The sequence below is a fragment of the Maylandia zebra genome, linkage group LG7 (genome assembly GCF_041146795.1).
Source record: "Maylandia zebra isolate NMK-2024a linkage group LG7, Mzebra_GT3a, whole genome shotgun sequence".
Lineage (NCBI taxonomy): Eukaryota > Metazoa > Chordata > Actinopteri > Cichliformes > Cichlidae > Maylandia > Maylandia zebra.
The window spans coordinates 3768203-3794168 of NC_135173.1; the positions used below are offsets into that span (position 1 = coordinate 3768203).

The 25966-nt window shown below is 44.6% G+C and overlaps 1 protein-coding gene across 3 annotated transcripts in view; it reads right to left on the reverse strand.

The window, feature by feature from the left end:
• Positions 1 to 25966, reverse strand: part of hipk2 (homeodomain interacting protein kinase 2) — a 67205-nt gene that overhangs the window by 16544 nt on the left and 24695 nt on the right. For all 3 annotated transcript variants that reach the window (XM_004568286.3, XM_004568287.3, XM_004568285.3), the window contains exons 3-5: positions 3569 to 3692; positions 2861 to 2980; positions 1499 to 1585 (exon numbers count right to left, since the gene is read on the reverse strand). In XM_004568286.3, the coding sequence (XP_004568343.2) occupies positions 1499 to 1585; positions 2861 to 2980; positions 3569 to 3692 (331 nt within the window). The remainder of the gene's footprint in view (positions 1 to 1498; positions 1586 to 2860; positions 2981 to 3568; positions 3693 to 25966) is intronic.

Here is a 25966-nt window from a genome sequence, read left to right on the forward strand (position 1 = left end):
TCATCCATTATACACGCAGAGGCAGATGTCCACAATGCTGAGTTGTTTATATGGTCAGGACAGTGAGAGGTGGCAAAATAGGCAGTTTTCTCCCACATTAAGCCGCGCAGCTCTGCTGTATCGCTGTGTTTATGTTGTAGACGACAGGACACAGAGCTTGAAGCGCAGAAGACAGAGATGACCCAGGGGATATCATACCAGTGCAGGTTGGTTTCATTAAACTCTGTGTTGCACGTGTGTTTGTGTGTATGGGGCAACTGTAAACTCTCAGGAAGCGATACTATCATGCCCCAGCCGACAGCACGTTATTCCAGACAGGCCTGACAGTGGCCCTGGGCACTAGTGGACAACCATAATTGTCTCCATCAGTTAAGCAGATACATGTGTTGCGTATCCATATGGGCAGATTCCAAAGGGCTGCTGGTTGGGAATGACCATAATTCAAAAGCAAATAAATAAATGAAAAATTCCTCATAACTCTCAGCTAGTCATTATCAGAGATATAATCAAGGCGCATGATGACGACAGAGTACTATGAGAGATTTGAAAGGCCTGGGAAAATCACTGTAATTTTTATCACCACTGCCATATCTGCCAGCAGAACCAGTATTTAGCCAAGTGAGGGTGAACACAACAACGCTCGCTATCAGCCACTGTCAGGCATGTCCTATCAAAATGTCATGGCTACATGTGAACTTTTCCACCACGGAGAGACAAATTCATGCTCAGTTACAGAGAGGCATTATATATAGCTGTCTCAATTTGCAGTGTTTTTCTTTATACATATCACACCTAGTTTAAACACTTCCCGAGGTTATGTAATCTCCTAAATAAACAAATTCCCACAGGTAACACGCAGAGCTGCACGGGAAGACAAGATTCATGCAGAAACAACATGGCGTGGGACCCACTGAGCCAGGCTGAAAAACTAGTCGGAGGTCCAGGAATAACGTGTGCATGTATCTTAGTTGGTTTATCTTAGTCCCTCGCCCTCTACATGCTTACGTGTACAGCAGATGCACAAAGTGGAAACACAGCCACAACGCTACACTCACTGCAGCTTAAATAAGAAAGCAAACTGTACACATTGAGCCTGCTAACCAGCCACGCCACATGTTCAGTTCAAATGTCTGTCTGTAAGTTATTAAATAGTGGTTACACAAAATGAAGAGCAGAGGCAGAGTTTGGGATGGGGTTCATTGAGCAGCTGCTTTCATTTCACTCAGTCAAATTCTATATAGAAGCGGAGCTACACTGCAGCTGGAGATCAGACCTTGGCCAGATAAATATTTTAAGGGATTTCAAATATTTGATAGATAATTCTCAGGATGTGATGGATCAAACTGGCCCGGGACCTGAGCACCCCCATCAAAGAAGCCTCAAACACGAGACAGGTGGATACGATTGTAGCAAAAGACAAAGCAAAAGCAAATAGTACATCTACTGCGTGATTTGTGGGAAGGAAGACGTCGCGCTTTGTGATACTGAGACAGCATACCTGCGCCATATCATCCAAACAATTGAAGATGTACTTGCGAGCCTCCTTGGATTTGATCCCTGTTTCACCCTCATGGTCCTCTGGAGTCTGCAGGAGACAAGAAGCAGATGTTCTTCTCAAATCCCATCACACTTCCCCTCTGGAAACACACTATTTACATTTGGCTCATTATAGTCTCTTGTTGTTGATGTGTGGCAGGGCTCGGCTTACCCTCTGAGTAACCCTGGGGTAGCACACAAATACTTATCTAACAGCCGAGAAATAAGATGGCGCTGAGTGTGTATACAATATATGACACAAACACAGAGACGGTGTATATTCCACTGGTGTGCATGTGTACCGACGTGTACATACAAACACCTGACTTCATGAAAATGTGCAGAAAGCAAACAACGTGTGCTCTTTTTGTTTAAAAGGTTAGAAACCTCGACACTAAACACACATTTTTAAAAAAAATCACAGTCAGCTAAGCAGAGCAGCTGCTGCTACATGGAAAAACACGCCATGGTCAAATTAAAGATGTGCAGTCGCTCCTCATGGCGGAGAAAAAAGAAGCCTTGACGTTTGATTTTTCCACATGCCAAAGACACCAGAAAATCACGAGGAGCTAAAGCTGTGATGTCATGTCGAGTGCGAGTTTCTACTCCATGTTTGTATCTTCCCTACAATGCTCCTGTCAGCTCTTATTGTTATGAACTTAAAACACACTTCTTTAAACTGACAATGATTGTTTGTTTTTTTTAACAAGCTTTGTATGCCCATAGATCATAACAGCTTTTCCGAGAAGACTTCTTACATTCCCACATGCAGCAGAAACTTGGAAAAACTTCTACCTGGCAGCAGTCTGACCTGGCAACATGCACACTAACTCACTATGTATGTTCATTAAATGGCCAGTCCTAGCGAACAGTTGTTGTGAATCGCTGCTGTAAGCCACCGGGACCCTTTTTTTAAATAATAACAAATGCATTCAGCTGAGAAATATTAATCTGAGGTACAAGAACAGGCAGCGTAAAAATATCAACAAACCCTGCAGAGATGTGTCAGCATTTGCAGGTCAGTACAGTAAAGAACTCTATGTGTGTGGCACATAGTTTAAATTAAGTTAATGAGGGTAAAAAAAAGTAAAGAGTGGAGCTCTTTATTGATTGGCCTACATTAAAGGACAATGGGAGCTGTTTAGAGCAGAAACCCTCCAAGCTACATTCATCAGACTGGCTTTTTATTTGCCAAATCCTCTCACGCAGATCTATTTTGCTCTTATTACCCTCTCACTGTGTTTATAGCTAACTACAGGGCTCGTGGTGTAACCAGAGTTTCTGGAATAATAACTACAGCTTGTACGTGTGTGTGCAAATGTACCTTTAGTCTCCAGAGAGGGTAGGTGGAGTCCGGATCTCTATTGAAGAACCTTGTGGTCTTTGTCCCTGCACTCAACAGGTACTCTGCAGGCAGACCTTGTGTCTGTGAGATGTACCTGATCTGCAAAACAGAGGAGGACAAAAAAAAGCACATTTTACAGTTTCACATAAGGACAGATGTTCTTTCGGCAGTTTGAAAATGGAGGCTGACTTTAACTACTCCAATAGAAGTATACATGGCAGCCAAACATGACCTCAGCTTAAGAGGCTAAGACTGATTTGAGACTTGTAAATGAGGCGGGGTAAGTTTTTGGTTTTGTGAGAAATCAGAAGAGCTTGTTGGAGATGGAGATGGAGCACAACTTGTTCAAGGTGTCCCCACTGTGCCTCATCTGAGCGATAGCGAGAGAGGAACGCGACAATGTCTTGCTTTGGAGCACAGGGGCTGCACTAATTGGACAAGTGGCTCTGTGGCATCTGTTCAGATAAACAGGGAGGCTGCGCAAGAATCATCAAGCGCTGTCAGGGGGATTTCAGGGAGACGCGTCCCACCTTCCCAAGCACATTCAGTCCACATTCATGAAGAGAGAGCACAGACACGCACAATTCTCATTCATGCACATGCAGAAATAACAGCATATTAATCTATGGGTGTATAAGCACTCAATGCACAATCATCAGCGGTTCATAAGTTCAAATCATACGTTACCTGATCGTACTCTGAGGCTCCGGGGTAGAGGGGCCATCCCAGGAAGAGCTCAGCTATCACACAGCCCAGGGACCACATGTCTATGGCCTCACAGAAAGGCAGACCCAAGATGATCTCTGGAGCTCTGTGGACAGAGAAAACATATCGCCCAGTCAGAGGTTAGGTTGTGACTTCGCTTAAACCAAATTTTAAAATCATGTGTAAAAGAAGAAGCTTGTGAGGATCTTTCTCTTCACATTTCATCTGAGAGCAGCAGACTCTAATATACACAGGTTAACGATTAAATACTCAACATTGCATATGTTGGAGGGAACATGAGGTAACAACTTGAAGGTTGATTTCCAAAACCGAAACCAAGTCCGGATTTATGCACGCAACCTACAGTTCCACACCAAGACGTTGAATTCAATGTCTGCAGGCTCTTTTGTTGTCTTAACATTGATCTCTCAGCACAGCCTTGAGATTTATTTTTCTAAAGTCAGCAGGGTGTCCCTTTTTTCATATCTCTTGTTTAAGCTCCTCCAAAGTAGCACCTTGCAGACACAAAACTGATTGATAACCGTGCACGAGCGCCACTCACTGAACCCCATCTCTGCTACTCAGACACTGAGGAGCAGTAGAGTAGTATTTTAGTTGAAGTTTCACAATCCAAAGTGAGAATTAGGCAACTATAGCATGAGCAATTAGATGAAAAACAGATGGATGGACGGACATGAACAATAAAACCAATATAAATAGTAACCAGACCAAGGAATTATTCAATTAAGTTACAGTACAGTTAAAAATGCCAGTAATTAATTTCCAAAGAGGCTTTTCCTGTTTGTAGGAAAACACAGAGAAAAAAGTAGGAATTCTAAAGGAGATAAATGCTATGATTTGATAAAAAGGAAGAAATATTGTTTTAGGTATTTGAGCACCACTGCAGTCCCAAACAATTCCCAAATTTCATTCAACACATTTTATGTCCTGTCAGAAAGACTAATACACTTCTTGTGAGCTCACGTCTCTGATGGGGCTTAAAATAACCAAGAACACACTGTTTCTGCTCGCTAACAATCCAAAGCACTTTCAAGAGGTTCTCTGGCTGTCATCACCATGCAGGTTGGGGGATGGGGTGGTGGGGAGTGTCTCTGGTCTAACATGTTATCTATTGGTAAGATGTAACCACTTAGCTCCGAATAACAAATTTAAGCTGAAATAGGAAAATTTAAATTCATTCATTAACAGCACATTAACAGCTCACACACACAGTTCACAGGAGCTCGAGGCGGATCCTGGAAAGTTTCAAATCCATACTGATGATTGCTGTGACCATGGTAACTAGCCTGCCCTCAGAGATTTTTGGTCACGGAGAGTAAAATGAGGGGGTCTGGCCTTGGGCCCGCTGGAAGTGAACAAACCAGGGAAACAGAGAATGCGGAAAACAGCACGGGGTACGTTATAGGACTTCATAGAACGGTAGGGGGCCAATGGGCGAGTGGTCTGAGGGCAGCCAGGGGGTTTGGAAGAGAATGAATGAGCATACCTCGCATACTTAAAAGCAAATTTCCAACTGTAGCCCCCCTGCTCCCTATTCATTGCTCGCTGATGAGGGGTGAAATGAAAAGAGGGCACAGGCGATTCATTGTACACTCAGATACGGCTAATGTATAGAGGCAGAAGGCACCACAGGGACAGACAATGAGATACTGCAGCAAATAGGAGCAAGAGGAAGACAGAGTTCCACAGAGGCACAGGCAAAAATGAAGCAAAAGGGGAGGCGGCGCTTTGCTCAGTGAAGAACTCCTGTCACAGACAGTGGTTATTGGGGTCTTAAGGGCAGCAGTGGAACAGACACCAAGACAACACTCTAGTAACAGTATCTTAGGGCAGCATTACACACCAATACAAAGACAACTGCGCACAGCTGAGAGATCTGTCAAAAAGGCTGCCAGAGAGGCGTAAAGGAGTCTGTTAGGAGGTTATATCAGAAGGAACAGCAAGGACTACTTAAAAGTGAAGAGATGGACACGTGGACCAGGGTCAGCACGACTGGAGTTTCACTGAAGACAAGGGGAGGGGGACTAACAACTGCTGACATATATGTAAAAGCATTAGGGCTGCCACAAACGATTATTTTGATAGTCAACTAGTCACCGATTATTTATGCGATTAGTCGACTAATCAGATCATCATCCACTGGACATAAAACTACAGCTTATTGCACCAGCAGCATCTGCTCTTATATAACTATCATTAGCTTACAGCTTTAAGCTTTTAAGGTGCTAACTAAAAATAAAGACAAGATGATAGTTTATTCAATTTTAATGAAATTTGCAGATTGTTTCGGTAAAGTTTAATAAACTCCTTGCTATCTAAAATATAACAGGACACCGGAGTATATTCTCCAGCATCTCACACTTCTGATAATCAGCTGTCTGCTTGACGTTTATTCAGCTGTGTAAAAACTATAACTTTAATCTCAGCCAAACCGATTTACTCAGGAACAAATAAAATACTAAAAAAAAAGCCAAACAATAACATTTTTAATTTATCTAAGTGACTCATATATATTTAACCTGAGTCACGAAAGACGGCGGTGGGTTTGAAAACAATTTGCCGGGAGTCCGGTGTTCTCACGGCGCTAGTGACCTAGCCCCCGGCTAGCTATCGAGCTAGTGGGTAACAGACGTCTCCGAAAACGTCGGAGCGCTTTTGAAAATATGTGGTGTCCTGATAAACTGAGCAGATATTTGAGGTTTACACAGCTATATTCTCGCCTGAAAATATGTTAAACGTTTATTTTGTGACCCAGAAAGAATAATAAGAGTAATATTAAAACTAACTAGCTACCGCCATTGTTGGAAACTAAGCTGGGCCGCGCTATGAATTCTGGGACACAGCTGCTTCTTCTTCTTCGGGGTTTAACGGCAGCTGGCATCCTTGTACATGCTGTGCTGCCATCTTCTGTTTCAGTCCGTTATTACACTCTTAAATCCTGCTATTATTCCTGCGTCTTTTGCGATCTTACAAAGCTTCAAACGACACGTCGACTATTAAATCAGTCGTCGACGATTTTGATAGTCGACGTAATCGTGACTAGTCGACAAATCGTGGCAGCCCTAAAAAGCATACACCGCTGGAGAGGGTGGCAAGGATACCCCAAAAAGTGTTAGAACTGACCTTTCTGCATCCCCTTTGGCCCCAGCAAAAACAAAAGCTTGTACAAACTCTGCAAGGAAATCAAAAGTGCCTCCTACTTTACAGCAAAGTTTCAAGTATGGGGCAGTTTTGAGTTTTCACATCAAATGACCTTAAAACTATATCATCGCAAAACTGTTTGACAAACACGGAACAAAAAACAGATGTTTGTCAAGAATTCCACTCTGTTTACATCCCAGCATCATCAGCTCTTAGCTTATCATGCTGTCAGCACAGATGTCGATAATAGAAGCAGGCAGCGCTGTGACATTAATATTACCTGTGCATTTTTTTTCACAGCATAATGAAACCAACAAACAGGCAGTTCTGTGGTGCATTTGTCATCTAAATAGGATTCACATATTCCTACACAAAACCCCCAAACATATAGCACCTGATTTGCATGAATATGATTTTTCCACAAGAAAAAATAAAAGTCATTTAAATCTGAGCGACCGGAAATATGAGCCACTACAAGCTTCAAAAAGAGGGGAGGTTACTCACACAATAAAGGCTGCTTTTGAGGAAATTCTACCCTTCAAAATGCACGTGAAGATGAAAGACACAGGAAAGCCTTTCATCTGATGGTCCCCTAAATCACTGCGACTCTACTGGACAGATGCAGACCACAGGACCTTCAGCTTCACCCTTTGTTTTCTTTTACAACTTTTAGTGATTTTGGCTCAATAGGGTGTCTGTCGCTGATTTTAATGCAATATTAGCTTCAACAAGTGATTGCTTTCTTGTATACACGTGAAGCTTTTTTTATTTTATTTCTGTGTCTGACTGAAAGAATTGGATCCATTTCAGCTTGAACCTTCTCAGCTTTGCTCCACTGCTCTACTTATGCTGTTCTCAGTGCCCCTGTGCTTCTCACAGAAAGCTCCTCCAGATCAGCGAAACGCAGAGAAACAAAGAAAGACAGCGCAGGGGAGGAAGGAAGAGTGAGAGGGAGTAACATTGTTGCTCATGATATGAAACCACAAATGCAAATCTCCCCCTTCCAATGCATGTCTTGCCATTGCATGCAAAGCGCCCCACAGCTGCTGCTGATGCAGGCCTTTCCCTGGCAGTGATAAACAGCACACACATATGCACAGCTCGCAAGCCTCGCTTCTTTCCTGTCCCCCTTTCTTAAGTACACAAGATATGACAATTCATGCGTACAGGATCATTTCAGTTTTTCATGCTAAACAGGATGGCTTCTTCATCTCTGCTGTAGGTAAAACAGGGCATGAGCAGCCAGGTGGTTTGTGGTCGCAGTCTTGGTTTCTGAATCGTTGGTTATCAAAATATTGAAAAGTTTCAAGACTTAATTACAGTCCTTAAAAAAAAAATATATATATATATATATAGCTGTAATGCTTTTTAGATCTACTGTTTTGTGTGTCATTGTTCCCTTGTGAGATAAAAACTCAGACATACTATAAACTGCGAGCCGAGTTATCAGATTTCAGAGTAAAGTGCTGTTACTGACAGTATACTAAGATGCTGTTTTTTTACTTGGTTTAATGTATCATGTGCGTCATCTTGGCCAACTACATTAGCATGCTGACTTTTGCTGATAAGCACAAAACACACACAAAACCAGCAGCTGAGACTAATAAGAACTGCAGTTTTCCTGGTATTTGGTCGTAAATATCAGATGAAAACTCATTAACTCTCCCGTCTCCTGTCATCTATACAGGTTATATCATTGGAACAAAATGTAAACCTGATGATGAAGCCAAAGAAATTCCACTTTGCCATCTGTAGTGTGACTAAAACTACTGTACATTCTTTATGCATCCAAACACCTCAGTTGTGGTTTGGACACACCTTCTAAAGCCTGCTACACTCAGTTGGCGTTAGCAGTTTTTTCGACCTTAAGCTCCACCTCACCCAGCTCATCTCCAGCTGGTCAGGCTACAACATGCAGTGCCTCTTTGGGGATGCCGGTGAGCTTCTTCCACCAGAGTGCACCAGGCCATACATGTCAAATACAGTGTAGACGTGTACAAAACACCGGTTAGCTAGAGGCTCTCGGTGGATTTGAATGGGGACCCAAGTGCATGAGAGGCCTCAGTGTTCTGGCTAGAGTCTCTGACAGCACTGGGCCTTGACAAAAGAAAGAAGGAGGGTGGGAGAGAGAGAGAGAGTGTGTGCATACTGACATCCTCCCAGCTGGCCTGGTCATTGATGAGCCTCAGCCCCGTTAGGAGCCAGAGATGGCACGACTCATGAATGGCGCCTTTCTTCTGCCACCCCAGCCCACCTCCTTCACCTCAGCCCTTTCACCCAGTCCTGTGCCAACCCACCCAATCCCTACACCTCACCTCACACCCCCCTTACTTACCATCCCTACCACGCCACTGCCAGTAGCACCCTGCCCCCCTCAGCCCCGAAACAAACACGCATAGACACAGACACTGCATTAAAACCCTCAAACTAGGGCGCCGAGGCCAGGGAAGTGCTCCCCTCCTCGCCTGTCCGCCCTCTGCTCTGCTGAACAGTGCCTGCGCTTGGCTGGCCTGCCAGCCCACACACACGCACACACACACACACACACACACACATGGATGCGCTCACACAGATACACGCACACAGTTGACATCACAGGGTGTGTGGATGTCAGGATGTATCCATCAGGCTGACCTTCCCTTAGCTTGGCTCCACAAGGGAGACTGATGGATCCCCGGAACCAGACAGCATTTACATAGGCACAAATGTAGAACACACACAGACACACACAAACACACAAGTCAGACAGTCTTTGGTAATGGGTTTGATCTTTTCCTTTACATCTCAAAGACTTCGTCATCGGCTCTTATGTAACCACATTCTCTTGAATAGCCAGGCGGTAATAGGTAAAGAGCAGAAGGCATCATCAAAGTAAAAAAGTACAGTAGCAAACATAGCCAGTTTAATCGTATGCTGGTTGAAAGCACAGTTATGAAAAAGTGATGGTAGGGGACGGAGATAGCTGCCCAGTGCAAACAGGAAAAAGCACTTCATGAGAAAAAAGCCTGCCATTGACTTTTCTCCACTTTATCCCCTTCAATTCTTCCCCTTTCCTCCCCTCTCTTCCTTTCCCCTCATCCCACGCTTTGCCCTTGCTTAATGTAAAAGGCTCGGGTTGGTGCTGTGAATGACTCCCTTCCTTCCCCTGGGTATTCATCTACATATTCATGCCCTCAAAGGTTCCTCCACAGCCTCTTTGAAGGTGCACCATAGAGAAACACTTTCCCAGATATATTGCATGGTGGTCGCTGGCTGTGAAATCAATGTGCGGAGTTACACCCCCTGCCGTGCACCTGTGGCTCCAACTCACACACACACACACATATACAGTACACTACACCTCACAAACCGCCTGCTCCCATTACATTAGGAATTGCTGTACAGTGCACAAGCCAATCGTGAGATGCAAAGATTGTGTAAATTTGCTTTTATGCAGGCAGGGACTGCAGATCGCATTTAAATTTAGAGCTTGCGCGTTCCAGGTGGTTGAGAGGCAGAAACGGGAGGGGGATATCTGGACAAGGCAAACTTTTTTTTACAGAGTCCTTGAGAGATGTTGTCTTGCTCTCTAAGCAGGGGCGACATTCCTGGTGTTCAAGGTCTTGAAAACAGGGCTCTTTCTCGCTCTTTTTTCTTTCCCCTACTCCCAGAAAAAGGCACAGCAAAAGCGCTGACAAGGCTGTCACTGTTTTAGGTGTTAAAATATTAGCATTTCCTGTGAGTCCAGCAATGCACTGCAACAAGGCAAACAAACGCGTATGGAAGGAAAGTCGGAGAGAGGATGTTTCATGCAAAGCGAGGGATCGACATCAAAAGAAGCAGTCGCTCAAAAGCATGGCACTGTGACGATAATGCAGAAAGAAAAAGGCAAATGTTCAGAAACATATTAACAACAACTCAGCTTCTACAGAAATTGTGATTACAGAGCTCCAAATGCATCAAAGCGGGCCAATATAAACTATGCGTGATAGCTGGGCGTGTGCTGATTCAACACAATCTGGAGCACGGTTCAGCTCAGCAGCCTCGAAACTCTAACAAAGAGTTAGCATAGCATTTACACATTATACATTTATCCTTTACCAAGTCTCACCGTTTCACATACAGCTCCTCCCTCCTGTTTGAGGCATTTTATATAGTGAAATATTCAGTGGGCAGAGAGCCACCCCTGTCACTGTGGCACACATGGCACATTGTCGCAGCATGGCACAGTCAATATTAGCACACAGGATATGCCGCATTCTGTCACGTTGCATGAACCTTTGTCATTACATACAGGCTTGTTATCAAATCATTGTATTCACAGCAGTATTAGATAACATATCAGATCTAGTGTTAAATAACAGAACAGCAAACATATTTTAGTGTCCTCGTAATACATTTGCTGCTATGGCGACTCCTCCTATTAGGAAAGGCGGTACAGTCCCATTTCTCACCTGCCCTTGCTCCTTCTTGTCTCGCTTTTTATTAGAAAGCCCAACATGTGCAAAAACAAAACACAATGACTGCAACTACAGCGCAGCTCTGTTGTTCAGTTCAACATCTATGCGCTGCTTCATCGTTCTCAGTTGGTAATTACCTCTTTCCTGTGGTTATTATTATTCTCCAGCACACAGCTGCTCCTATCAGTAATGCATCTCATATTCACCTGCAATGATTGTGCTCTCAGGGGCTCTCGGCAGTACCCTCTATACTCCGCCCCTCACTGCCTGATACAGGGGTCAAAGGGACAGACCTCCTTCAGCAAGGATGGAGACAGGGGGAGGGGGATAAATGACAGAAAAGAGATGAAGGAATGAAAGATGGATCGGGCGGGGTGGGCACAACAATGGAAGATGGATGCCCTCTCGATCAGCACCCACCCACACACCTACATATGCACACATATTCTGTCCCTCTGCCTGTCTCGTCAAAGGAAGGAGTGCCGGGAAAAATTTGCCATCAGTAAATGATGGGTATCTGTCATACAGTGGTGCTGTCTGTACAGACAGCCTGGAGAGAAGATTCAGGGGATGCCAAAAGGGAGCCTCAAGTCTCTCTGTGCCTATTAGAGTAGCGCAATGACAGTCCGACATTATTAGGCCAGTCTAGTAGCCACTGGCCTGACACTGACCCAACCTGGAGGCACGAGCTCAAGTTTCCATGTAAATATAAATTTAGTTTGATTCTCTGAACAATAACCTAAAAATGAGTGAGACACGATTCTTGGAAAGTATTAAAATGCCACCGCTGACCCTTCAGAAAGATGCTAGAGCGTCCTCATACTCTGTTAGTCACCATTATCAAACCCAGAGGAAAAGCGTGAGCTTACTATGAGCGGACAAAACCGAACAGAGAGCAGAAAAGCAGACAGACCGAACCGCAGTCGCTCAGTCAACAAGTTTAAACAGCTGGCACATTTGTCACCGTGGGTGAAACATTCACAACAACAGACAGGAAAGCAGCATAACGGGCAGCGAGACACACTGTGCAGACGGGTGCATGGGGTGAGTCAGGCAGATGAGATTGCGTCTGCTCATGGCTGCGAGATGCTTAAACCCAAGCTTGATCACTTCAGCAAATTGGAGTGTACAGGAGATTCAGGCAGCTAGAATTAAACCTCTTTCTCAGCTCCATCTGACGCTGGCATGCAATCAGAAGAAAAGTCCGAGAATTCATCCAGCAGAGTGCAAGCCACAACAGGACAGCCCAGAGCCCAGGCGAAAACGGAAAATATACCGTATATCATATAATAATATTGCGCTGGAGCCTTTCAGTTGAAACACACAGCAAGACAGTTATGTAAACCGCCGGCCAAGGCAAACACAGTCTCATCTGCTTGCTTGACTGACTGTCTCCCTCTTTCACTTGCGGTTTTGTCTGTTTTCTCTTGTCTGCGTTATTGCCATTTGTTTCTCCATCAGTTGCTCCCATCCAATACGGTTTAGAGCAAGAAACTGTAAGGCTTTGCATCAATATGTCCCATTCTGTTGATTTAGGGTAACTAAGACAGAGATTAAGAGATAGGGAGCGAGAAAGAGAGGGCAGAGTCAATGTGGCTGGCTAGTGGAGCCGTGCATACTGGATATGTGATAAAACAACAGACGCCCAAAATCCATTTGAAATGTGGTTCCTGGGAACATATAGCTAGGAGCCACAGGGGTGCCGTGCACCCGTCGTAATGACATATGTCTACCTGCCACACACAAACACAGAGGCGAACACACACGCACGTACGCAGTTTCAATCATACACGTTGCTCTGCTTGACTGGGTTCTTATTTCTGGGGCAAGTGAAAGAGAGCATGGGGAGAAATTTGCAAGGCAGACTGAAAAATCCCCCTCTGCCTTACCCCCACCCGGGCTTGTGCGGGGCATGTACGCTACAGTACATGAGCTCCCTTTCTCTACCTCCGCCCAGACCTCTTTTCAATCCTTCACCCCTCCCTCTCTCTATCGCCGTCCCTTGTTTGACTACCCTCTTCCTTCCTCCTACCAGGTCAGGCAGTAATACCATCTCCTGCCTAATCAAATTTTGCTGTGTGTGACATGAATTCTCGGTGCCCAAGGCTGCACTGCCTCACCACGAGCTACAGGGCTGCACAGAGCAGTAACTAAACCTCACGCACGTTCTATAGAAGAGAGCAGCTCCCCATCTCTCTCTAAAATTTAACACAAGGAGAGTCCTCCTGGATAATCTTCCCCTGGCTTACAGCACTCCTTCGATCTGTCTGCTCCACTGCATCCCTCGCCATCTTTCTGTGGAGAGTGCTACTCTGTGGTGCATGTGTGTTTCAGTAGGGTCCCGAGAGTGCAGCGGGCTTATGGTTAATTAGAGAGTGGATGGAACAGACTGACAGCGGCTGATCCAGATTGTCACCCAGATGTGGTCAGGCCTTAATCCAATACAAAGACTGACCCCCCTGAGCCTTTCTGCAACAATTAACATCACACATGCATGACAGCAATCACATAATCATGCAGGAATATTCACACATCCCTAAACACGCATGGTTGTCCTCTAGAGCATCCGATGGGAAAGGTGAAGCCTTTGTCGATCGCGAGCCATCCCTCCTGTGATTGCACGACTCATGTCCCTCTATGTGCCCCAGCGTCCTGCCTGCCTGCTGTGTCTTCACACACTCTTAACACAGTTTGTCACGCTGCATTCTTCCCTGACAAGAATTAGAAATGTCATCACATAGAGAAACAACAGCAGGATTATTAAGGCTTTATGGAGGAATTTGGACAAATAGGCTGCTCCCTTGTAGCCTCGTCACAAATCAGCCTCCTCACTAGGACAAATGGAAGGAGACGGATATTTTAGTGCTTTTGCATACTTGACAATGAGAGATGCAGTTTCTTGTGCAAAGATCAGCCTCGGAAGTCGTGTAAGTGAAGATGCTTTCTCTCTCTGAAGCTTTGGCACACTGTCATCAAATTTTGTGGCACGCTGCACGTCGCTGCGCACCGCATTAAAACGATAGTCCAAAAAAAGTCTCTGATGTTCATTCAATCTAAGCAACGCTCCTCTAAGACACAACAAATAGATTTTCTTTTCCCACCAACAAAAAAAAAGTCAAAGTAAATAGGAACACACCATTTACTGTAATTTTGCCTTTGATCACCGGTGTTTGTATTTGTGTTCTTACAGTCTGGTGAAAATGCAGTGCCGACTCTTTCGATACAGCCGGCAACAATACGAAGAGCCGTCTTCAAAAACAATCAGTCACAATGACAGGTAATTAATTTGGCCAAGCAGCAGCGCCCTGCAGTCATTTGTAAGTATAGTCACAGTTAATCACCTTTCAATGACAATACTCCTGGATTGTTTTTCCTTCCCTTTGCCATAAAGAGAGTGTTAATTTCTCCCACCCCTATAGGACTATGACAAACAATGAAGGCATGCTCAGCGTTTAATATGCCATACATTGTCTATCGAAGGAAAACAATCGCTGCACGGCAAAAATCAATACAGCGTTATCCTTTTCATGTAGCTATACTTGAAGATTCAATTATTAGGGACAAAATGACATTATTTCTGCTGCCCATGGCCTCACTCAAAACGACAGCAGACAGATTTCATTCCAGCTTCAGTAATCTGGATGAAACTCGGACTGCGCTATCTCAGCGCTACGCCCCCGCCTGAGCAGAGCATGAATATCTAAGATATGTTTATGTGTCAAGAAGGAAAACGACAGAAATGAGTAATCCGAGGAATCAGTGTTGTGGCTTTACAGTTGGTATTAACACACATGACAATTACTAATGATAACTTGAGCAATCAGTTTCATTATCAAGGTAGCAAATCCGAAAAAATAGAGCAGCTGGAACTATTAGAAGTAACAATTTTCTTGATAAATGACAATATACAACTAGATAACAACATTAGTTGATTATTTCTTTCATAATAATCTCTGCGACAGCCAAACACAGACATGATTTACGCAAGGAAGTTTATATTATAAAGAAGCTGAGCCGGTGACTAAGTAAACAAGAAAATTACCCTTAAACATAATTTGCACATATTATCTTTTCATCAAAGAAAGCGACTTATACTGATACATACTAGGGGAAAATCCACATTTACAAGTCAAACAATAAAGTTTCAAACCACCTCACACTGAAAATTGTTGCTTTAATGTCTTTTTCACGATGCATGACAAGACAGAGATGGCTTTTCCCCCCTTCTGAAACATTCCACCCAAATATGCACGTCCCGTGACACCTATATAACTGATGACTGCCTTTCCTAACCAGGTGTTTTCCTGTCTTACCTTACCTTGCCTAGAGGGATGACCGTCCCCTCTCAGTTAGCACACACACATGCACAACAAAGGAATTCTGGCTCCGAACATTTCCTTTTGTTGTAGAGTTGGAGGTAACAATACAAGAGTGAACTGTGGAGGAGCAGCACTGGAGGAGCGTGCTGGACTCTATGTGAATTTTAAACTAGTGTTTAACATGATGTATTTACAAATTGTTTGACACACAAAGAAAGGAAGAAACGGTCTTTTCTTCTCTTTCTTTCGTGCCCTTCTCCCTACCAACTTTCTTTCCCTGCTCTCTCAGCGAGCACCGTGAAGGTGCTGCTGGAATTAGTCCAAATGGACACAGTGTGAAATGAACACAGCTCTGACCTCCCAGACACCCTCCCAGCACAGCCAATAAGACCGCTTCCCCCAGACACATGAGACGCCGCGATTGGTCGGTGGGTTGGAAATATGACCAGCGGTGATTCGCGTGGCGGGAAAAAAGGAGGGAGTGACAAGGGAGTGGTCCTCCTCCGTGCACTTTAACCGACCCTTTGCCCAGGACAGGACAGGAAATCTCCAGAACAAAAGCGAGCTGTCGTCTCCTCCTGAAATGTTCTCTCGGAACAAAGCTGCTTTCTGACGGGCAAACCAACCAATCCTTGAGGGAGGTAGCGTGTCGTAATCTGGTCCTGTCTCACATTCCAGACGTCTCCAGTGAGTGAGGCACAAGAGTGTGACCTGAACCCTTAAACAGGAAATGAGTCTGACTGTTGTGCATTTCCCAGAGATGGGGCCTCAGCGTTGGCCAGTAGAGGGTCATAAACACTGCATATATAAATACAAACATACCCGCGAGGTGACATATGCGCAGAGAAACGAAGACATGAACACATCCGCAAATAATCTTGCGGCGTCCTTCCTTTTAAGAAGATGGTATGGGCATGCACGCACCCTTCTACCAGACATTACGACTCACAGCTGCATGCCCCAGGCCTTTGCTATCTCCAGCACAAACCAGACTCACATCAGCCACATTCCACAGCCTCCCAAAGCCCCTGGGGGAGCTTCACAGCTGGGCACTGGGCTGTTTTCTAACTCCCTGGCAGACTTTCACCATCTCCACCCTTTCCTCTCTCCTCATGGTCACCCCAAAACAGACCCTATCCTGCTCTCACCCCCGCCTCAGAACTTAAAACTGCGCTGCAGGATAAAACTGTCCTACTTTTGGTTCCATCAGCAAACTCGCAGGAAACATGACAAGGTCAGACAGAAGTGACCGAGGCCGCGGCAACACTGGATAAAGATGATAAAAAGCTGCTGGCACACTAATGAGATCTTTTCAAGTTTAGCTATTACTGAATGTCATTTGATGCTCCTGTTTCTTTCAAAGGTGCATCGGAGGTAAAAACAAACATAATCTAATAACATCTGTGACTGTGAGGCTTTTGCCAGTGAACAACAACAATAGTCATTATATGAAAGTGACCATATAATGTAATAAATTGTTGTGAAGGCTCACAGAAAATTTTAAAAACAAAAAGCAGGACCCTGGTGAGAGCATCTGAGCGGACAGCTCTCTGCTCCAGATGTGCAAGCACAAAAGCAAATTGCTAAGAAGGCTGCAATTAGACACAAACAAACAAAAAATGCTTATGTATGCAGACAACTCACTATGTGCACTAATATGCATGTTAGTATTTGCATGTCTGCAGTCATATGTGAATTTACTTATGTGTCCATAAATACTAGGGGCCGCGGCGCGTTTCATTATTTCACCAAATGCCAGGCAGTATATCAGTGCAACTGCACACGTCTTGGGCCATTTCCATATCTGTAATAAAGAAAGCCCCTCTCCCATCAGAGCTGCTCCTCCACTGTGCTCAGAGAGCCCAAATAACAATTGGTTGTCTGTGAAAATGTGCGTGGACACACACGCGCGCACACAGACACACCCCATCTCTGATGAGCTGACACAGAAAACTAGATTTATTAAGAGGAGAAAGAGCAAAGATGCAGAATGTAGGGGGTGGAATTTAAGCAATGGACACGGGTTGTTGTAGACAACCCGATGGCACAAAAACACAACGCACCCGACACACACACACACACACACACACACACACACACTGATAGCCATAAAGTGCATCACTCTTCCTCTAAGAGACCTGTTTATTTCAGACCTGTGACACAAAAGCCACAGCGGCATGCAGGCTTATCTTTCCCTTGAAACACAGCGCAGCCCCTAAAGAGCTCCCGTTGCTCCACATGCCACTTTCAATTAGTTCCACAAAGAGAGTCTTCTGCTACCAAAAGGAAGATGGGAGCTCATTACCGAATTCCTCACTACTTCCTCACAGCTTTGAAATATAGATCAGGAGATTTATGTTTGACTTTTGGGTTCCTGGATGTGCCCGCTTGTCGACCATGCCACACCAGGCCAGAGCAGAGGAGCGCAGAGTACCATCTCATGGATTAGCCACTCCTCAGGTTTAACAGACCCGGCAGCTTACCCTCAATCTCACCATTAGTTCTCTGCCTACCCCTCTTTCTCTCATTTGTTCTTTCTATCGCTCTCATGACTAAATAGGCTCCCTGAAGCCACAGCTCTCAGCATTAAACCCACAAAAGGGAAAATACCAGTTCTAATAATCTGATGAGAGCCTATGAGAGAAGTGGTGTAGGAAATGTGCATATCATATCACACAGTGGTACTATTATAGTAAGAATAGACACAGAGGCAGGTGCTGATAAAGCAATGCAAATTCATTCAGGTACTCTAATGAAACTAAAGCTCAGCAAAGCTGCAAAGGGGTGGAGGTGAGGGTGGGGGCTTTTATTGAAATTAACCAAAATATTGTAGTTCATTAAGGATAGTTTTGAGCTACTAAACTCCACAGAAATAAAAATACTTGGTAACCATGTGGCATCGTTACTAATTCAGAAACACAAACCAAGTCTGAATTATTCGGAGCAGTGACCCGTAAAGCACGGCAGCAGCATTCACCCTGAAATCAAACAGTCAGGATGGATCTATTTCTTATCTGACCAGATCAGAAAAATGCAAAAGCTGCCATGATGCAGTAATGCTAGTAAATGGTACCACTAAGGATGTAAAAACAGCAGAGTCACTGACATCTAGCTGTTTGCTTTTTGATGATGAACCTATTAACTACACACAAGCCTCCATGCCGCTGCACCAAATTTTAAACGTGTGCATGTGTCCTGTATGCACGTAGCTGCCCGGCTCATATATGTAACATCTTCATCTACCGTACAGGCAGTATGTTTATACCATCAATTAACAACTTCCATTAGTGCCATCCTCAGAGGGATGCCACCAGCTACATTACTAACAGGCAGTTAATTAGAAGCTGCTGGCTGAAGCTGGAGGTTGACCATTAGGGATCGAGAAGGAAAGAGACACGTGACCCGATGACTCTTTCATTTTGGAGAAGAAAAAGACAATCACTGTGTTGTGCCCTCCAGTTAGTCAATTCCTCCCAATCAGTCACGATGTACCGAGGTATTAGACACCAGGGTTGGCGTGTCAGGTGCTGAGCCACTGATGGAAACGCAGCGCAGCAAGAGGGACAGATAGAGAGGAGGGAAGCAAAGGAAAGCAATTGGAAGGGAGGAATGGGCGGCTGTATATACGGCGGTGAGGAAAAAGAGGTACTATAGGGTCTTCATACTCGCTGATTCGCTCTCTATGCAAATCACAACAATCACAGGAAATGCCTAGGCCTTGGCTTCAGCTAATTGCCACGGCAATAACAAAGGAGGGCTTCCTTTGAGCAGGAGAGGAAAATTAAACATTAGTTTAGAGTTTTCTTGGAGACTGAGGGATGTTATAATTACCCAGAAACCAACACATCAGCAGTTTGCACGCCACGCGTCCCACTCTTGCACCTCGGTGGAGGAAAGCAAACGTATCTCATATTCGGGAGAGGGGCATTTTGGGGGGTGGAGAAGAGGAGTACCATGAGGGAGATGGAGTATGAGTGCATGTGTGTGTGTGTGTGTGTGTGTGTGTGGGGGGGGGGGGGGTGAAGGGCATAGAGAGGGATGAGAGCAGTAAGCATGAGATGGGGGAGGACAGAGATAGAGAAAGACGCGAGGGGATAATGAGGGGAAAGGAGGAGGAGAATGATAGCCCATATCTCCAAACCACTCCATGCTGGTAGTGGAGCATCAAAATGTACACCCACTATTAGCATACTGACCCCACCCCTCTCCTCTGGCCTTTTTCGCCCTCATTATCATCACGAATGGTGAACGGGACACAGAAAACACAAACCGAAGCTCATTTCCCGTCACACGTTTGCCAAAATGTCACGCCAGCTATGAAATGAGAACAAACCCAATGGAGTGCCTGTGCTTCAAGTCTGTAAATAATTGTATGTTGTGTGTTATGGGCGACAAACAACACAGAATGGGTCTAGCTGAGCTATGCAACCACGGAAACTTCCAAAGACCTCTCCCCCTGTGAGGGGAGGAAGACAGAGAGCCTGCCCCAGTCAGGAGGACCAACATCGGGGCCTTGAGCTATGTGATGTGTCCTGGATGGCTGGTTCTATGTTTGATATATGTCTGAGGGCAAAGCCTGACACCCAGTCTGTCTAACCTAAATGTTCATTCAAAAGGCCCATCTCTCCCTGCAGCCAGACTGTGCCCTCTATCTGTCTGTAGGTCTTACTGTCTGTTTCTTACCAATCGGCTAACTTTACAGTCCGTCTGTCTGTCCTCCCGTTGGTCTGTCTGCTTTTAGCAGATCCTTGTCTGTTTGTAGGTCAGGTGCATTCATTTGCCAGAAAGCATTCCCTTCCCTTAGACATTACGGATGCATGGACCTATACAATCGACTGACCGTGCCCTGGAAATGTAATCGTCCAGAACAGTTGAATGTTTGTTTGTGCGTGTACACACAGATGTGCATACAGAAGTGCAAACAGCACACAGGCACACACACAAACAAAAGAAATCCCACCCAGCTAACATGGGTTTTTTTTCCTCTGGTTGCTATGTGGTCTTGTTAGTATTTGGGCTCAAAAAGCACAGGTTGTGTGTTATTAGTCACACAAGGCTAACCTCTTTTTTTTACACAAGGCCATGCACACACATGCACACAAACAAATCCCTTCATGTCAGCAAGCCAAACTCATAAAAAAAAAAACTCGCTAATTGGCATGTTGTAATTCTGCTAGCTCCAATAATAAAAGTAACTTTTTTTCTACCCCGCTTACTTCTCCGTGTTTATGTAATGGAGCTTGTTATTTTCTGACTTTTAATATCTCCCCTCATATAACTGTAAGCTATGTAAATAACAGCCTTAATAAACCGCAGGTCCTCGAGGATTTGTTACTTTTAGGGAAATTAGGGCTGCAGTGATATAGTCCTTGCTAGCAATCCAAAAGGGTGACATCACTTAATTGCATAAAATGGATCAGATCAAGCCAGGCATGAGAGAGATTATGGCACAGGGGCAGACTGAACTGCAAGAGGGACAAAGCTCTGTTTCTGACACCAGCATTCAGAGGAAGAGAATTACATCACTGTGTTGGGGTTATGTAAAGCACCAGAGCAGCTGTAAGACCGAAAGAGATAAATGTTTTTCTGGTTTAGGTTCAAAGTTTCTATTTGTTACGGTCAGCCCGGGGTACGAAGGAGAGCAATCGAGAGATGGGGAATGAATTTGGACTGTTGCACTATCCTATATTCATGCATGTGAATAATTAAAACTGAAGACAAGTTCACCAATACTCCGCAGACATAGCCAACTGACATTCAGGCTGAAGATGTGCAGATAAAACTGTTAGTGAGCCAGCACTAGATTCCCACCTCCTCATCAGTAGGCCTAAAGACTATCCCATGGACACAGAGAAACCCAGGAGGGAGATCAAAGGCTGTGTGATCCAGTGGCTGTTATATCACCCCAAGCCTGCTCTCCCACTGCGGGGCCTCCTGTTACGACGCAGGCAACAGGGAAGACGGGGAATGCAAAACACTGACATAGTCCCGTCTGTGCATGCAGCCATCCAGGATCTTTCACCGATGTTCAGCTTGCCTCCCTTTGCAGCAACATTTACATTCCACTTTGCATTCCATTAATTTCCATTTGACCACACTTGCATCTTATTGCAGGCGATGTGAATAGTAATGAGCTGCACATATGGTCACAAAAAGACAAAAGATACAGAAAATTTAAAAAAACGGATTTTTCAGTAATTGCTCACATTTAAATAAGATCGTTTTAGCCGCTGCTGCAGAATCAATTTGGTATTTGGACGTGAACTTAAAATACATTTTCCCAACCTGTCACTTTTTTTTAAAACTCATCCAGTAGCTTCATGAGATTCCCCCTCCTTTGATCACCTTGTTCTAAACTCTGATTGAAAATCAGCACTTTCTCCCTCTGAACCCAGCAACCTCCCCTCACCCTCCCCCATCTGCTTTGGGAGATGAAGCAAGGAGACAGGCACGATTGGACCTTGTTTTCTTCCCTCAGTGGAAAGGCATCTCAACAAGCCTGCTATTGACAGCGTCCACCAGGAGAGGGAGTGGGTCAATGGAACAGAAAGCAGGGGACCATTTTGGACCACTTAACTATAATCAGTAAATGCACCCCGGTCGCAATTAGCACAGGGCCACCCTGAGAGTGTTCGTTTTGCTCACAGCTCTGTCTGCGTTTTATTCTGCTCCGCAGGAACCTTGTAATGCAAATAGCACTCCTCACATCCAGCTTCACAATGGGCAAAGAGGCGGGAATGGTGCTGGAGCATGCTGCTGTCCAGCAAACACGGTTCCCTTCCTATGTTTTGAGCAGAAATAATCTATAACTCATTGTGTATTGTTCTACCCTGTAGACCCCATGTGCTGTGAAATAAACCAGCTAGACTCACAAGCTGAGAGCAGAATCCACGTTACCATCTACTCAACATTCATACCCAAAAATTTGCCTTGATTCAGAGTCAGTCCTTCATCGGTTTTATATATTCCAGGACTGTTATTACTTGTTGTCAGGTGCTCCGGCAGCCTGCTTTGTGCAATTAGCCCCGCAAAATGGCTCCTTTTCATAAATCAAGACTTTGTAAAGATTGTGAAGCAGAGAGAGAGAGAGAACAGAACCTTTTCTACACTTGAAAAAAACGAGGAGAAAGAACAGAAATGTGACAGGTAGCTGGTGCCGTTCTGTGAGGCTCTCCCGTGCACTGATAAACTCTGCAAATCATTTATGATTCACTGCACTTAGTCATCCATTCTCTTCCTTTTCTCCCTGCTCCCGGAAGAAAAGGCAAACAAAACAGGCAGACAGAAGGACAGACAAACAAACAGACGGCCTTTTTAACTGATGCTGGCATTTCTTTAGAACAGGTGCTGTAGTTATGATTGATTTGAGCTGCAGTGTGCACTGACGATTCAAAGAGAAGAGCCGAGCACAAAGACGTGCACATGAGCTCAAGGAGTCTGTTAGACTCTCTCCTCCTGCGGTAACGCTTGCCTTTGACTGATTCGAGAGCAGCAGAGTGAACTTCGTCAGCAGCACGGGCGCCTGTGAAGCTTGTGGGTACAGATATTTCAGGGGAGCTTGCACCTGTTAGCATATACACACGAACAAAAGACGGCGAAATAAAGTATCTGACCTCCTTTTCCCTAAACCACCTGTTTACTGAGCCAAAAAGATAGAAGAGACTCACTTCTGTGTGCTACACACCATGCTATACATTCAGATATTCACTTTTTAATTCTTGAAATTCAAAGCATCTCACAGGCTTTTTGAGTGTTTTTAAACACGTCCACGCAAAGACTTCATGTATAAATATTGCACTGGCGCATAAACTAAAGCTTCCGGCTCTTGTGGACATCTGCAAGGGTTTGAGATTCTGAGATTCTCCTTCTTGAGATTCGTTCTGTCTGGATGTCATGATCTAAATGCCAGGCAGACCTGCAAAAGGGAGGAGGGTCGGGACAAAGGAAATGGAGAGAGGAGGCTCAAGATGGACAGAAGAAGGACACCAGAGGGGAGAGGGGAAGATTAAAGCAGTTTGAAGATAGACAGAAAGTTGTAAAAACAGGTAAAGATGGGAAAAGGGAGGAAAGGGTACGCTTCCTATGTGAAAGTTCTGTTTTCTCAGCTGTGACCTGGGCAGAAACGCTGGTTAAACTAAGCGGACCATCCTTCCTTCTCCTTTACACACACTTTTGGAATGAGCGCTCCTAAAAACACATTTTTGTTTCTGACTCAAAACCTCATTGTCACCATGGTGACACTGTGAATAACAGGACTGGTTTGGGACTTTGGAGCATTTTGTGCTCCTCGAGCACCAACATGTGTTATGCCAAGAGCTTGGCCCTTTTCTGACAAGGGACACGTGACATTGCTGGTTTCCTCTGTCTGCAATTCGAACACAGCTCGCTGTTTACTCTGCATTCAATCACTGCTATGGCTGTTCACTCGGACATACCAACGACAGCGACTGAGAGAGCAATTATATGGTTTTTCCTGCAAAAGTCTTGTTACACTTAAAGCGATGAGTATTGTCAGTACCGACTCTAGTGAAGTGCACTCTGTGTGTGCATGTGTGTACAGCAGTGTGTGAAAGAGAGCTGCCTGGTGTTATTCTAAAATAGAAATAGTGAAAATACATCCTGGGTGATTGTTTGAATCACTTTTCCCTTTGTTGTGTGTCGATCCATTAACGAGATGGTCTGCAGGGAGATTTCTGCCTCGCTAAAAGTGAGGCAGAAATATGACTGGGTCAGATTTGCAGAGAGGAGCTATATCGGCTCACAATGGAGGAATTATTATAAATAGAATTATTTTTGCATTTTAAACTTCCTTCAAAACCCCATATTGGGGGCGCAAAGCGCTAACAAAGACATGCCAAAACTTTAATAAGACATCACAAGGAGTTATATGAGAGGCAAGCATTTCTGCAGGGGCAGCTATGACTCAAAGCCAATAATAATAACAATGTCATGGGTAAAATCTATACTTTTCTGCACAGAGAGAGAGAGAGCACAAATGCACAATGTACACAGCTGGTAACAGGCTGCAGATGAAAGCCAATTTGGGTTTCTTTGTGTAACCGAGAGCTTCAGTTGGACCACAGGTCCCTGTGGAACAAAGACAGAGAGAAGTGAGGGAGCGATGGAGAGGGGACGTGATAGAAAAAGGCAGGAGAAGGAGAGAAAGATAGGGCGTCCTGGCCCACCTGGGCAAACAATAGCAGCGAGATGAGAGTGTGGCTCAAGGGCCCTGCCTGTCCCTAAAGTACACAGCTGGCGGTTGGGACAAGGAGGAAGATCAAAACATCCGTGGTCTAGTTCAGGTGTCGGACATTCAGAGGCAAATGGACAATTTTTGGAACAAGAGCCTTGGTTGCCATGACGACTGCTGCAACAGAGAGACTCTTTTTAGAACTCGAGAAATGATGCATGCAAATGTTTTTTTCATTCATTTCAGCAAAAACGCGGGACAAAAGGGGGTAGGCTTGATTTGTATACCTTCATAAAAGCTTCAAGGACATATTATTTAAGTTAAAGGCATTTGCCACTCATATCAGACTATAACACTTATTTGTGAGTTGAAAGCAGCTCGCGCAGGATCGAGGGCTCCATCTCAACCAATCTGCGTAATACAACTCTGCCTAGTGCAATGAGCTTTGATTTCTGTGTAGGAAGCATACACAGAAACTCTACTCCATGCATTGGAGATACTTCTGAGATTTTCAGGGTTTTGAAAACTGTAAAACCCTGATAATCTCATTAAAGTGCAATTTTTTTGTTGGAAAAACTTGGGAGTTGCCTGTTTGACACATGCCAATCACTAAAAAATTGCTGCAGACAACGCACACACACACACAGAGGTGCTATCCACGTCTTGATGGGTCAGAGCTGCTCTGGCTGCACAAGTAAAACCTACACAGTATTCAAAAGGCTGATTGGCAGCGATGGCAGATAGAGAAGAGGGTGAATATGAAAAGGCCAAGAAACATCACAGAGGGGAGAAAAGGCCTCTAACTCCCTTACGCTGGTTACAAGGACAACAGTCTTTGTTTATAGAGAAGCCATCTGTTTGATGATATATAGATTCTGGCTGTAATGAAAGACTGTGTGGTGGTGTTGCTGCTTCCCTGGTGTCCCTGCTGTGTTTAAAGGGGTGATGTGAGTTACGTCCAGTTCACGCTGATAATACACACTGAGATGTTGTGTTGTCTCAGCTCAGCGAACGCCACTGGGAACACACCTGGTGTCACGTTGCACGTGTTTACTGTGTAGGTGTCTGTACGTGCAAAAAGCTTCATAGTATTTTGTAAATCAGTTGATCCTGCACATCCATTATGTGCTTTGAGAAACATGGAGCATGTTCTGTATAGCAGCACACAACATATCCTCTGTTTAATCAGCCACTCACATACACAACGCGCAGGCCAAATTGCCTTGTACGCTTGAGCAGCTACTGTTCACATTTATACTGAATAATTTCC